At 41.2% G+C, this 14558-nt stretch overlaps 1 protein-coding gene across 2 annotated transcripts; it reads left to right on the forward strand.

Moving 5' to 3' along the window:
• The first annotated feature begins 5379 nt into the window (after positions 1–5379).
• Positions 5380–14187, forward strand: MGST1 (microsomal glutathione S-transferase 1). 2 transcript variants are annotated; one of them, XM_075051323.1, is made up of 4 exons: positions 5380–5519; positions 8064–8211; positions 10324–10418; positions 12910–14187. In XM_075051323.1, the coding sequence occupies exons 2-4, from the start codon at positions 8086–8088 to the stop codon at positions 13154–13156; spliced, it is 468 nt and encodes a 155-aa protein (XP_074907424.1). In that variant the 5' UTR covers positions 5380–5519; positions 8064–8085; the 3' UTR covers positions 13157–14187. The 2 variants fall into 2 exon arrangements, with proteins under 2 accessions (XP_074907424.1, XP_074907425.1); XM_075051324.1 differs by lacking the exon at positions 5380–5519 and adding an exon at positions 5923–6214.
• Positions 14188–14558: the final 371 nt, after the last annotated feature.

Genomic DNA, 14558 nt, shown 5'->3' on the forward strand with positions numbered 1-14558 from the left:
TACTGTTGGTGTGGGCCTTATAATTGCAGATAATTGATTTTTTAAAACAATGATGTTTGGCTCACACTGACTACACAGTTTACCTCTTAACCCTTACATAAGAACAACTCACACGCAAATTTAACTCCCAGACAAGCACATTTTGGGCACTCACTCCTCACAGAGCAGAATGTACTCGCTCTGCATTCATCACACAACTTCTTTCAAGCTGTGAGTTGGAGACAGCTGAATTGCTGAAAGCAGGAATCTCCAGCCTTCATTTCCTGCAGGATGACAACTGACACCCAAAAGCCGGGGCGCCTGTTTCCTCTCCCCACATCCTCTGATCCGGTACTTCTACAGAATCCCCCCCACAGTCCTACCACCAGATCAGTGATAAATGCCAGTTGACAGGCCAGGTGATTACTACTGATCAATATCGTGCTTACATGCAACACTTAAGTTCTGTCTTCCAGATGGTTACTCCCCCAAAATAACCACCTGCGCAGGAGTGCACCTCTCCTTGCCTGCCTTCAGCTTTCATAAGCATCTCCAAACTGGCAGGCAGAAGCTCCTCTACCAGCTAAACATGGCTCACATCCCACCAGTGATATATATATATGATGTGTTATGAAACTCCAATTTAGATGAATAATAATGAGCCACAGGACCATTTAGCCTATTGACATTCAACTGTGATATGAATCCGGTTAAGACTAACAGTGACCAAAGGTTCAGACCATCATAGAGCGGTTTAGTACCCTCATGGAAAAATGAGCTTGCTTCAATCCATAGGGCCAGCTCTTTCACTCCTTACATAAATACCTACATCTACACGAGTATAAAAACCTCACAGTAAGATTTGGGAGCACTTTAAAAGTTAATTTTATAACTTTACCTATTTGTCTATAGACATACCAGGTCTGTGTGTCTACAGGTATCTGCAGTATCTGTAAAGCTTTTGCTTGTTTACTTCCAGGAATCTCTTGTCTGCAGAGACACCTTGGCAGCTTCTTGCTGGATACTTTTTTATCACCTCTGCCTTCTCAGTTGCTCACTCAAACTGATTGTAAGCCTTCTGTATACATTTGGAGTGGCACTGTAGCAAGAAATCTTCCAGTTTGGTCTCTATCTTTATAATTTTCTTGTGCCTCTAGAGCAGAGCAGTAGTACAATAACAAGGGAAACCTACTGGACTCTTCTAGTAATGATTAAAATCTCAATGTCTTAAAAATAATTTTGCTCTCTATACTTTGTCTGTTCAATCTGTGAAGTGAAACTTGATAACCTTTCTGCTTTTACAATGAATATCTTTCTCCTTCTGCTACGTCAGTGTTATTTTAAAGGATCGGATTTTGTTCTGCAAGCTGTATTTATTAATGCTTAACAAATAACTCTTCTCACTGGATTAGTTTAAAAATAACTTACTGTGGTGTCTGCAAAATCTGTCTTATTGGCACATCTGAGCATTATAATATCAAATTTCTCTTGGCCTTAATGATATACAATATCTTGCTTTCCTAAAAAAAGAGTTGTACAGATCAAATAGCATCACAAAAGCTTAGGTTAATGCCCTTTTCCCTTCAGCACAGCATGGGACTTTATATACCTCATCACATACGCATCACTGTCAGCTGCAAAGGTGGTTCTGTGCTGCAGACTTATTTTCAGAAGTGAGACCATTGCTGCAGGGTTCATATGCAGTGAAAGAGGAATCAAGGCAAGAGATGGTCCACGATGTGCTTATATATAGACCTACTGAAAAGGTTTCCCTAAGTCCCTTTCTGAGTTGTTCCTCAAGTGGGACATCAAGCTGTGCAGGGCAACAGTCTACAGATACTTTTCATGTGTTGGAGTATTTCTCATGATATGTTCACATTCTGATTTTTGATCCCTGCCTTGCACGTTCCTTGTAGCAATGGTGCTACCTGATGGAAGACAGTAAGCAACTTTAGAGGATAATCTTACTCATTGTCTCTTTAAATGACAAGTAAATGAGCTTTGTGGGGTTTTCGAATAACACATTAACGATCTATAACTGAGCAGACAATCAGCAGATATGACCACTCTTGTTCTTTGTGGAGATTGTATCCTTTCACCTTCTCTCACCGCTTGTTGGTCACCACTCACTGTGACTGATCACTTAAATCATATACTATTGTTTCTGTCTCATAAGTGAGCATCTGGAATTCTAAAAAAAACCCTAATTCCAATGCTGAGAACTGTTGTCCTCCAAACAGTAGCGTGAATAAAAGAGATAGATGGACACAGCTGTTCTGGAGTTAGAAGCTCAACCAAAAGGCAGCTTACGCCAGAGAGGCCTTCACTGAGCTACACCCAGCAGGAAGCGTTCCTAACTGAAGAAAGATCCTTTCTCGCTGTTTTTGAAGCAGCTCCCCAGAGAAACCAGACAGCACTTTGAGATCTTCTGAAGCAGAAGTACGTGAATCACAGCAGAATTACACGGGTGTCAATATCTGATATAGCGAAAGTGCTTTCTAACTAGAGGGTGTAGGTTTTAATGGAGTAGCACAAAAACTGACTCTGGTCTGTTATACTAAACGGTTTTTTTTTAACACTTTCCTTTTGGCATTTAAACAGTATTTCAGATTTTAAGTTAAAAAATGGACGGAGTCTTAGTGTTCATGATTTGTTTTACTCTGTAAATCACTGGTTTATTTAATGTAGGTGGCATAATTTGTCTATTTTACAGAAGAGCTATCTGAGGAAACAACTAATTTATATTAGCAAGGGGGTGATGAACAAAAGTTTCAGGTGTGGCGAAAATGTATTGTTGGTACCTTCTTTACCACTCTAATTATGGTGAATAAATGGAGCCAGAGAAGGAGACAGGCGAGAACAAGGCTGATCAATACATGCCTCTCCCTCGCCTTCCCTGCAGTCAAACCAGAATGATTGCACTTATCTGGCCTTCTTGGGGAGTATCTATTCCTTGCTGGAGGTTAAATGAAAAACTCTTGTATTCCTACTTTTATGCTGACCCTAAATTTGTGTCCTGATTCTCCTGTCTCTGGCTATATGGACAGTTCTTCAAGTCAATGGGAAAATTGTCATGAAAAAGGGTTGCTCACATGAATGAGGTTTGCAAGATCAAGCCCTTCATGATCAGTATAACCCTGGGCATCAGGCTGATACGGCATCCCTGATTTACAAGAGTAATCCTATTAGCATCAAAGGGACAATTCACATGAGTAAGGACTGTGAGAATGGGCCCCTCAGGAGCCACTATCACCACAGTTATGTATCTAACCTCACTTAGATCACAGCGGTTTTCAAATGTTCTACAGGCACTTTATGCTGCTACTGAACTTTGAGAAGAAAATAGACCTTGAGCACAAGTTCACTTCTGCTTTACTGACTATGGCCCCAGTTTTACACTCTATTTAGACTCCTCTTCTCCCCACTCTTAAGTGGTTCAGGGTCTGCAAGAAATACTGGCTTCTCTTCTTGTTTCTTTTCTTTTGTATGTTTTTCCTTTTTCTTTATTTTTTTTTCTCCTGTTCTTTTCTTTTTATCTTTTATTTTTCTCTTATTTTCTTCCCTTTTATCCTTATTCTTTTTTCCTTTTCTCATTTCCCTTCCTCCTCTTCTTTTTCTCTCTTTTTGTCCTTTCCTTTTAATCTTTTTTCTATTTTTCCTTTTTCATTTTTTCTATTTTTCTTTTTTTCTTTTTGTTTTTCTTTCCTCTTTCCCCTCCCTTCTTGTCCTCCTCCCTTCCTTTTACCTTCTTTCTGTAGCTTCCTTAAAATTAAGGGAATTAAATGATGGTAGGAAAAAAAATTAACAGGGTGTTGGCCTCAAAATTCAGAGACTGGGAACACAGAAGCTTTCCCAATTTCAGAAGCATTTTTTAAGGTCCCATAGATCAACCTAAATTTCCAGAACATGTAAAACAGGAATGTGAAATCCAAAGGAAAGTGTGATTTTTGTAGAATTTCTAGCTGCATTTCTGCTTCTCTTTATATCCTACCTACAACTAATGAAAATGGCCTTTCTCCTGGCTTTCTGGTATTTCCATGTCTAGTTCTGAGAACTGCATATAAAACAATTACCAGCTTTTCTTCTCAAGTATAATAATGTGGGTTTAGTTTAACTCTGTTAATTTAACAGGTTTACCTTCTTTTTAAACTGGCTTTGGATAAGGATTAGAATGTCAAACATAGAAAAACAGAAAAGGTGGTAATAGAAAATAATTATAGTTTTATTTCAGTAGCACTAGTTACACTATGTGATTGGGATATATTATGTGTTAGGTGTTGTACAAAAATTTGTGAAGATGCAATTCCTGCCTTGAAGTAAGTTACAAGCTGCAGAAATGCTTCCATTTTTTTAAAACAAATCCATTCCCTGGGATGGATCCATGCTCGTGTGAGTTATTTTGCTGACTTCAGTGGAAATACTATTTGCTGTGTCCTTAGCAAGAATAAAGGTTGTTGAACCCAACTTCTACCATCGTTTAAAAAAAGTTCTGATACTACAGTCCTTGGTCAAATGAGTTTTGCTTTGTTTGATGATTAATAAGAAGAGTCACAAAGGTCTGCACACACACACACACACACACACAGGTATTTAACATGACATGAAGCACAGAAGTAACATCAATGAATGCTGAATATCTGTACCTAAGACTGTTTTTTCCATAATGATGCAGCCTTAAAAATTGTATCCCTTTCTGACTTTGTACACATCTTTAGGATTATTTCTGAAACCTTTACTGGTCACCCAAGTACATTTATCTCTATGTTCTTCAGCCTTGTTTATCATGAGCTGCTCAGTCACAAGCATTGCTCTGGTGATGAGGCGGAGTGCTGTGGGAATAGCGTAATTTTCTCTGAAGAAGCAGTGGGAAGCTCGGACACCAGGTTTCCACCTTTCACCACATCCTAGTCCGCTGGTAGAAGCCTGTGGCCAGCCCTGAAGTTCCTTTATGCAAGCCATTTCTAGATTTTTTCCCTTTGGTAAAAGTTCAGATCCACCAAAACAATGTAGGGGCCCAACGTACTGAGACTTCAGGCGCTTTACATAGTTTTTGAGGTAAGCTTTGAGCCCATTTGGGAGTTGGTGCAATTGCTGGACACGGCGTGTCTCTAAGGTACCCCGGCTGGGTCACGGTCTTTGGTTTCCCTCCGTCGCAGAGTCCAGGGGTGTTCAGACAGGGGGGCTTTTTCTTGCTTGTTTGTTCTCCCTGGTTCTCCCTCTTTTCCTCCCGGGTAACGTTTGCCGGGCTCTGGGCCTGAACCCTGCCCTTCCCGGGCGAGCGGCCGCGGACGAACCGGCGCCGTGCCCGCCGCCACACCGGCCCCGGAGGCCGCGGGGGGCGGCGGGGGCCGCCAGCCTTCGCGGCGAGCCGGGCCGGGCCGGGCTGGGCCGGGACCCGCCTCCGCGCCCGAGGGGGCGGCGAGGCGAGGCGAGGCGGGGCCGGGCCCCGAGGCGGGCGGAGGCGCAGCGGCCGGCGGGGAGCAGCGGGGAGCAGCGGGGCCAGCGGCGGCGTGGGCGCTCTCCGAGGGGACGCGGGCGAGGTGGGTGGGCGCCGTGCGATGGCGGCTGCCGCTGCCGGGCGGGAGCGGAAGGTCCCCCTGGCGCCCTCCTCCTCCTCCCCGCCCCCGCGGCCTTCCGGGCGCCAAACTCCTCGGCGGGTGCGGGGAAGCGGGGGAGAAGCGGGGCCGGGGCCGCTCGGCAAAACGCGGCGGGGGGGGCTTTTCCTCAGCGGGCGCCGGAGCCTCTCGCCCCGCTCAGGCGGCGGCCGGGGGCGGCGCGGGGGGTGGCTTGGTTCCCCCGGCGGGCTCTCCGCGGGGCCGGGCCCTGCCCCTGCCCGTCGTGCGGGGGGTGAAATGAAGGGAAACTCAGCCTGCGCCCGGGCCGGGCTGCCTTGATCGGGGCAGGGGCCTGGGCGAGGGAGCGGAGCGCGGGCCCTGCCGGTGTGGAAGCTGGGCGTGTGGCGGGGCGCAGGGCCTCGCCCGGCGGCTGACAGCCGTCGAGGTGTGGCGACGAGCCAGCAACACGGCCGTCCCGGGGCTCGGGTCGCTGGTCACGGCCGCGCAGCCCGCCAGCGCTGGGACACGGTCACGCGTGAGGGGAACGGTAGCGTAGTTGCCCTCCCGCCGGGGGCACAGCAGCTGACGTGCCTTTGCCCACCAGCTTTTAAGACCCGTTGCGTGGGATCTAGACCTGTGCGCTTAACCAGGCCCGGGCTGTGCATTCGCACCACGGAGAGGTATTGTACTGCCTTTGCAGATCAGGCTGTTTGTAGTGTTCCTAAGCGTATCCCTTTAAGCCCTGTGCTGTTTTAGGATGCGGGGTTTATTTTTGCATTTCTGCTGGTGTTAAAACTATGAATTCTTCAGTATACTTCCTTTTTGTCGTGAAGGCAAGGCCTGGGCTTTGTGAGCGTTTGGAGAGGCCAACTCTACAAGTAGGGAAAATGGGTAAATGTGGTGTAGTTCCAGTGGAAAGAACGCATGGAGATGCTGGTGAACAGTTTCTCATGACTCTGCGTAGTGCTTGGATGTGTTTTCGGCATAGCTTTAAAATCCAGCAGGGAAAAATGCCCTGACGCCATGGATTTACTTGACTTTTGTTGTGTGAAACTATACATGCTTTCTGCTGTGATACAAAGTTCAAAATTGCAGTTTCTGTTCGTTGCTGAGAAAAATCCTTGCCAAATTGCCGATTATCTTGGGCACTGCTGTACTGTAATGTTAGAGGAGGAAGAGTTATACTGAATTTCACATGGTCCCTAGACCCAGTGCTTGGCCCGGTGACCCAAGCACTGTTTTAGAAAGGATGAAAGAGGGAGCAAAATCTCATCACCACAGCCAGAGAGGTCCAGGCAAGGCTAGATTTGTTTCAGTGAGCAAACAGCTGCTTACCTCCATCCTGCCCACCTTACCACCAAAGAGTGAGAGTCTTCTACCGCTCTCGGGGCTCATCTGATTTCCATTGTTTGGCTATAGCTGGCAGTGACTCCATGCTGAAAGCAAGATGAGAGATTGCTAGAGCTGTAATCAAGTTAATATTATTATTATTATATTACTATTGTTAAAATTATATCGTTGGAAATAATGAAGTTAACTGTAACAAAAAGTGCATTTAATTTGGTCTCGAGTGAAGCTAAAACATACTAGTTTTATGGATTCCTACTCTCTTAAGTGCATGATTGAAGCACTTGCTGAGGCAAAAGCCATGCTCCATGCAGAGCACAAACCGAATGTGCAAGGGGACATGCTTTTTGTTTTACGTGCATTCAGTCCTCATCACATTCTTAACTTTATGGTGTTGGTAAAAGGCACCGCCTCCGTAGGATTGTGGGTTTGGTATGGTCTCATTGGAAAGAGACTTCATTAGCTTAAATCTCCCATGATAAAAGCATAAATAGTTCTCTGCTTTTTGTCGTTACAACTTAATCTTTGACCGTGAATCATGCTAAAAGCCATTTTTAAGAACTAGGTCTCAAAGGAGAAAAATGCATGTTTAACTCAGTTTGATCACAGGTTATTGCTAGGTGGGATGATACTGGTTAGTTTGAAAGCTGAAGTGCAATTATAATTGTGTCATTTTACAAAAAAAAAAAAAAAAGACAGGCAATACTAATTTCACTCTTTAAACACTACAGTATGAATAGTATGTCATCACACGCTTTCTATCCTGGTAACTGCTTAGGGAAATTCACTAGTTCAAATGAATTGGTCTAAAATTGCTCTAACTCCACATGTTATTTCAAAAGTGTACTGATTTCTGTGACTAAATTTTGTTTCTGCCATTACATTAAATATTTTGGTGGTTTATATTTTGACAGTTTAATAAGCAGATATAATGGAAGTGAAATATTAAATGATAATATAGTTTCTCATCTTAAAGTATTGTATTTCTCATCTTAAAATATTATATTATGCCATTGTGACAATAAACTGAGGAAGAATAAGTTTGCTTGAAAATAAACATTTCACAGTGGCGAAATTGTGCTGTCATTGCAGTGATGCTCAAAAAAAAAGGCTATTCTGACAATCTTGTTGTCAGAACTTTGGATTGCTATGATTTTAGCCTAACCTTAATGTTTTTTAAAGGTCGTCGGTGAGAAGTGCGGAAATGGCTAAATTGACCCAGTTAATTGACAATGAAGTCTTCCGGGCTTATGCTACCTATACAGTTATTGTTCTTCTAAAAATGATGCTAATGAGTCTTATAACAGCATACTTCAGAATCACAAGAAAGGTAAGAAATTGGGAATACTGTCTGGTAGAATAGATTGAATTTTTAATTGAAATACAGAGATATCACATTTATTTGTTTTCTTTTCAGCTTTCAAATACTGGTGCTGGTTTTTTTTCTTCCTCCTCCCTCCTTTAATAACATTCTGAGTTTGGTGTGCTGGTCCTCTTTTGGTCTCAAATGGACGATGTCTTTAACCTAATTATGAGATAATTATGAGACTGTATCTTAGAGTTGCATTTGACTTAGTCTGCCCTTCTAAATAACTTCTGTTATTTTTAAATAAGAGTTTTTCATAACTGTAATTTCCACTGTCTTCTGCAGAAAGCTAGTGTCCAGGGTACCAAATTTATAAAGCAAATAAAGTGTGATACAGAGCCACGTACATGAATAACCATCGAGTAGGGTCGAAGCGGGGGTATGAAGTGGATTTTTATGCATCTATAACCCTTTCATCCAGTAATTCTAAAGCTCTTTACATTCCCTAATTGTTTTAGCCTTTCCATTGCACGTAGGTCATTATCTAAAAAAAAACTGATTTTTTTTTTTTTTTTCTAGAATGAGAAGCAATCTGAAAAATTATGTGGATTGATGTGTAGGCTAGATAAGTATATGAAAGATCCACTGAAGTTTACTAAGTAATGCAAAAGCTGCATCTAGTTTAGGAGAGAATGCTCATGGGAAGCATTGTGTTGTGTTTACCCTGTTCTTGGTCTTCTCTAGGTATGTGCTCGTGGCCACTGTTGGAAACACTTGGTCCTGGGCTGAAAGAGCCCTGAGTTTGCCCCATGTGGCTATTCTTGTGAGATCTGCTTCTGCAAGACAGTGTGTACTTCAAGGATTTTGTTGCGCTCGTTTTGTTGAAATGCTGCTTTTTGTTACTGCTGGGTGCAGGAGAACCCAGCTGAACTGTTCTGTTGTTCCTGGGGTCCTAATAGCACAGCGTTTGACCTGCTGCTGGTTTCTAATAGCTCTCTAGGTCTTTGGCACAGCCAAAGTATAGTAGAGCATACAGCCTGTCCTGTGCATTCAAAATAGGACACACATGTCTGTGTCGTAACTTTACTTCCTTTTGCGCTTGCAGAAGCACATCAGCTGTAGTGGTCCTATATGTAGATCCAGTGGAGTCCTGTATTAGTGCTCATACTGTGTTATGATCCATATGTATGCAGGTGACAGTAGGGCCTTCATTAATTTGGAGTACTTGGTTTTCTTATGACGGTAATGTTACAAACAGACAAATTAATAAAGTGATTTTTATTTCCTATTTAATAATAAAAAAATCTTTATTGCCAAGAAAAATGGAGGAAAGCGGTTAGTGGAGCAAGAGAAGGTAAAATGTTGCTAATGCTCATAACATGTCTCCAGAATTTTGAGGCCAAGGATATTTCACAGAAAGGGATCAAGGGTGCCTCAGAAAGCAGTCATGTAGCTCTCCTAAAATCAAGAGGTTTTCTTGACTTATGCCTGCATAGCCTGAATGGTCCACAGAATGCAGGTGTTGCTATGTGTGTCAGCAAGGAGTATCTACTGCAGTCTGCACTCACTGAATTAAATGTTGTTTTCAAGTAGTGTCTTACAGTATTTGAAGTTAATAACAGGTCATATAAGTGGAAAAGTTTGTACCTAAGAGGAGAGGGAGAAACTTATTTGGTCTTAAATGAGGATGGGAGTAAATCTCTTGGATACTATTGCTGTGCAGACTTCTGAAGAAAGAATGGATCCAAAAGGGCTTTCAGATAATTTGTCAATAGTAGTGAAAAAGAGACTTAGGCAGTACAGACAGTAGTTCTACCTTCCAGGTCTCTGTTCCTTCAGCATTACTGGCATTACTTCAGGCTGAGCATTGGTCATCTGCCGTGTTTGTCCATCTTACAAGAAGGCTTTATCTACGTGCATAAATTACATTAATTTGTCAGCATGCAAGCTACATAGAGGCTAGGCCCAAGAAAACAGTAGTGCAGTGAACAATATATTATTCCTTGTGCATTTAACTTCAGGAAAGTTATGTGAGGTTATAGAGGCATTAAAAAGAGTGACCTTTATAGCAAGCTGCCTTGACTAGAAGAAACATTATGACTTCTAATGTCTCTTGTGTGTTTATGTTTGAAATAGGCATTTGTCAACCCAGAAGATACAGCAGTATTTGGAAAAGGTGAGAGTGCTAAAAAAAATCTGCGGACTGATCCAGATGTCGAACGTGTACGCAGGTAATGCATAGGAGTCTTTAAAAATTATTTTAAATAGCAGAATAATACTAAATCAAGGAATTAATTTCACCACATTCTCTTTGGCAAGCCTGTGTGTGTTTTGTGCTGCTTTATGTAGTAATCTAATACATTAATTTGTTTAAATGAACGAGCCATTCCACATTCAAATGGTCAGCATGCATACTAAAACTAATAAGTCATTGTCTGGTTATAATAGCTAACTCTTGGATAGTATCCTGTATGCATGAGGGAAGTGGTGAGAAGATGGTAAAATATGACTGTAAGTTGATTTAGTATGAAGCAGCGTCCATTAATTGTAAATCAACTTTCTATATAATTTAAACACTAGTTGCAATAGTTGCATCTTTTCCTAAAGTGTAAAGGAACTAACAGGGAGAATAGAAGTAAAACTATGTTAAAGTCATGGAACTCTAGAGCTGTAATGACAGTGTTACTCTGACAAATTGGACAGAGTGGGAGTCAAAGCCTATGCTCTTTTTGCTGGATTGAATCAAGGTTACTCACTAATGTGTCAATTGTACAGGGAAGTTGACCAGCCTTCTGGAATAATGCTATAAATAGTATGGCAGCGTGCAACCCGCATTGTATGTATTTTGTTTTGCAAGACTTGTGACAGAATGTAAGCTGTATTTCAGTGGGCTAAATGTTGCAGCTTATTTAATTTTATTTAGCTGATAGCAAAATTTTCTCTTACCAAAATCATAACTTTCAAGATGCTGTTTGATACACCTGTGCTAACAAGGAAGGCTTTAATGGAATGCTTTCTATATCATTATTTCCTAATGAAACTAACAGTTTACTTGCTATATGTATTTTTATACCAAAAGTTTGAATGTGAATGAACTGTTCTCATTTAAACCACCATTAGGGAAGATCTTGAAAATAAGTATCAGCTCTGATTTCAGAACAGTGCTTCCTTCCAAATGTAGATGACTGTGGTTCCATGAAGGCTAATGTACTTATGCATGTCTCTTCCGGATTAAAATCTCAGAAGAGTCTATTCTCAATGGGCTGTAAAGATGCTCTGAACTTTCCTTTTCACCCCCTGAGTGGTTCAGGGAGTTGTTAGTTGTTTAACTTGCTGGTTGTTATATAAAAATGGGCACTTTTTGGTGAGGAGTAATTCCTTTCTATTTGTAAATTCGAAGAGGACAGCTAAGTTGATACTAACTTTTGGACCAGATGCCCTTTTAACTCAAATTGTTGCGTGGAGAAATGACAACCACCTCACAGAGTCAGTCGTTTATACAGATTAGATTTTTAAAACACTGTATTATCAAATCCTGTGTTGCTGTTTTGCAGAGTTGTTCAGACTTCCCCAGACCTAGTAAGTCAGGTTGGTTCTAGTTACTCCATTGGTGTTGCAGCATCATCCATTTTCTCCTCCCAACAATGGTTCTTAATGGAAGTTTAGTATATTTTCTTTTGCAAGCTTCATGGCAACAGATAATGCCACACAAATTTAGCATGGCTTCTCTTCTATGTAAGTGACTGGAATTTGTTCTGTTTATGGGTATAGAAAAGACATTACTTTCTTCAGTGTACTTTTTTTGGGGGGGGGGGGCAGGGAAGCTGGAGGATATGTTTCCTTGTAATGATAAATGAATTAAGAAAGCAGCTGCAAAACAGCACCATGTTCTGATTCTAGTTGGCTGTGAAATTTGACTTAATTAGTAAGGCTTAGAGGTTGTTTCAATCAGTAAATCTGGCTGGAAGTATAATTTATCTAAAGAGGTAAAGGGAGCAGGGGAGGTTTAGGAAGAGGTGTGAAAGAATACTTCAAGATCTGGAGTTCAGTCTCAACACATTTTTAGTAAATTATATTATGGTTTCAAAATTTCAAACATTTTTTGACTATTATAGTGCTTAGTAGTGAAGAAAATGAACCAAAAGCGTAACTGTCACACCTGTTAGATGCTCAAAAATAACATTCTTCAAGATGATTGAGCTTCATGAACATTTGATGGAATGTTTCATATATAGGATATTTCATATTTTCTTTATGGAGGCTACAGACTGAGTTTATGGGATTGGAATAGACCATCTGGGCCATGAAGTCTCGTAGTTGCAGTCACAGTCATCCATTTAATTGATGTTCAGTTGAGAGAGGCTACAAGAAAATTCTAGCTATCTTTCTTCTCTGCCTTTTCTTGCATTTGTGCACACCCAGGTGCACTCATATATCTCATGTAAGTCCCTAATATTACCAAGATCCTAGGGAAAAACTAAGACCTTTCATACAGAAGATCAGAAGCTTAAAAATGTGGGGTGCAGCAAGAGAGACCAGAGCAATGTCAGCAATGTCAAAATCATTTCAGTAGCTGAATCAAATCACCACTGCAGAGGAAGCCGGCAGTTGTGTTAGGGCCTTAACAGTAGCATGCTCTGAAGATGCTGAAAAATTATGAGGCTTGAAGTGGTTTATTCAACAAAATGTAACACTGTAAAACAACTTTGCTTCTTTCCCCAGAGGCCACCTGAATGACCTTGAAAATATTGTCCCGTTTCTTGGCATTGGACTACTGTATGCTCTTAGTGGCCCTGAACTGTCCACAGCCTTGCTGCATTTCAGGATCTTCGCTGGGGCTAGGATTGTTCACACTTTTGCATATTTGATCCCTCTTCCCCAGCCCAGCAGAGGTTTGTCTTGGGCAGTTGGCTATACAGTGACCATCCTGATGGCATACAGAGTGCTGAAGACAGCGTTGTACCTGTAGCAGAGTTGTAGCTTTTGTGTACCATTTGACATTCCATGCAAAGTTTCCAGCAGTGTATGTTGATGTCTTGCATAAGCCAGCATGAGTTTTCTGTGGTGACTGGAATTCATTTTTTAACAGAGGCTTTTCATTCCTGTTCAGAAATATTTCTTTTTGGAGGAAAAAAAAAGTCTTTTCTTCCTGTATTCCCTATTCCTGGGCTGCATTGCCAAAATATTAGATTGAATGTTCACCTTGCGATTTGTCAAGTGCTTATGATTCTAAACATGCAATGATGCTGTATTGATAGCATGTGTGGTAGTTTTCTACAGATGCACTATTTTTGGCTGTAGCTCTGAAGTCTAAATCAATAAAGACAAGAGGAAAATAAAGCGTGTTTGTATTTTTGTTTTCATTTTGACTCTTCTCACTGCAGCCAGCAAATAGCATGTCACTATGTATCAGGAAGAGATTCCAATCATACAGTTCTTTGAAGAATGCTTACCTTAAGAATAAGATATAACTAGTAATGCTAGGCTCGTTTTAAAAAATCTTTGATGATATTGTTGTTTGTATAATCCACTTTGGGATTAAAAACTCCAAACTGTTGCAGCTCCATTTCTCTCAGTTGAATAGATTAAAAGGAAAAAAAGTATTTGGGCTAAACTCTGTTTAGTGACACTGGTGAGAATTTGAAATAATTATTTTTATTAAAGTTACTCCAAACACAGGTTTTGTGACTGGATAAAGTGTAGATCCTTTGTAGAAGATTTTTTTTTCATTTTGTAATAAATTCAGCATAAAATGAGTGACACTTGCAAATATATATATCAAGTAATTCCAATGTGAATATATAATTAGTTTGCATGTCGTACTGTCATAAATATGTTGCTGATAGAAAATTTTGCTCTTTGCTTATATCTTTTTGTGATGTGTTTGTTTGAAATACTATCTTTAAAGACTTTTCCTGGTCTCTTGTTTGTTTGTTTTTGTAGATGTGACTTAAATAATAGCACAAGATTTCAAGAAAAAATAAATGACCCAGAAAAGTCTTTATATCCGGTGTGTTGGTCATTGATAAGTTTTAAATGGCTGAAGTCAGAGTGCACGTTTTGTTTACTTTTCTACCACAGAAGCTGTGCTGCTAAGGGATAGCCCAGAGAGGAGCTAGAGAGTTCTCTCTGCTGCCTCCATATGCCAAAGGGTTTGTTTTTCTTTGTGCGTGGGAGAAGTTGTAGTACCGCAAGGCATATCACAGGAGGGCCTACCTATCTACCCACAGCTGTGAGATGGAAGTTCATGCAGTGTTATGTTAGACTGTAACTGAGAAGGGTAGCAGGAGTCAGGAAGGGTGCAGACAGACTGGTTCAGTCCGAAGAAGGGAGGTTTTTATTGCAATTCAAGGATAGTCTTTAAGTCATGT

Source organism: Buteo buteo, chromosome 19 (assembly GCF_964188355.1).
Source record: "Buteo buteo chromosome 19, bButBut1.hap1.1, whole genome shotgun sequence".
NCBI lineage: Eukaryota > Metazoa > Chordata > Aves > Accipitriformes > Accipitridae > Buteo > Buteo buteo.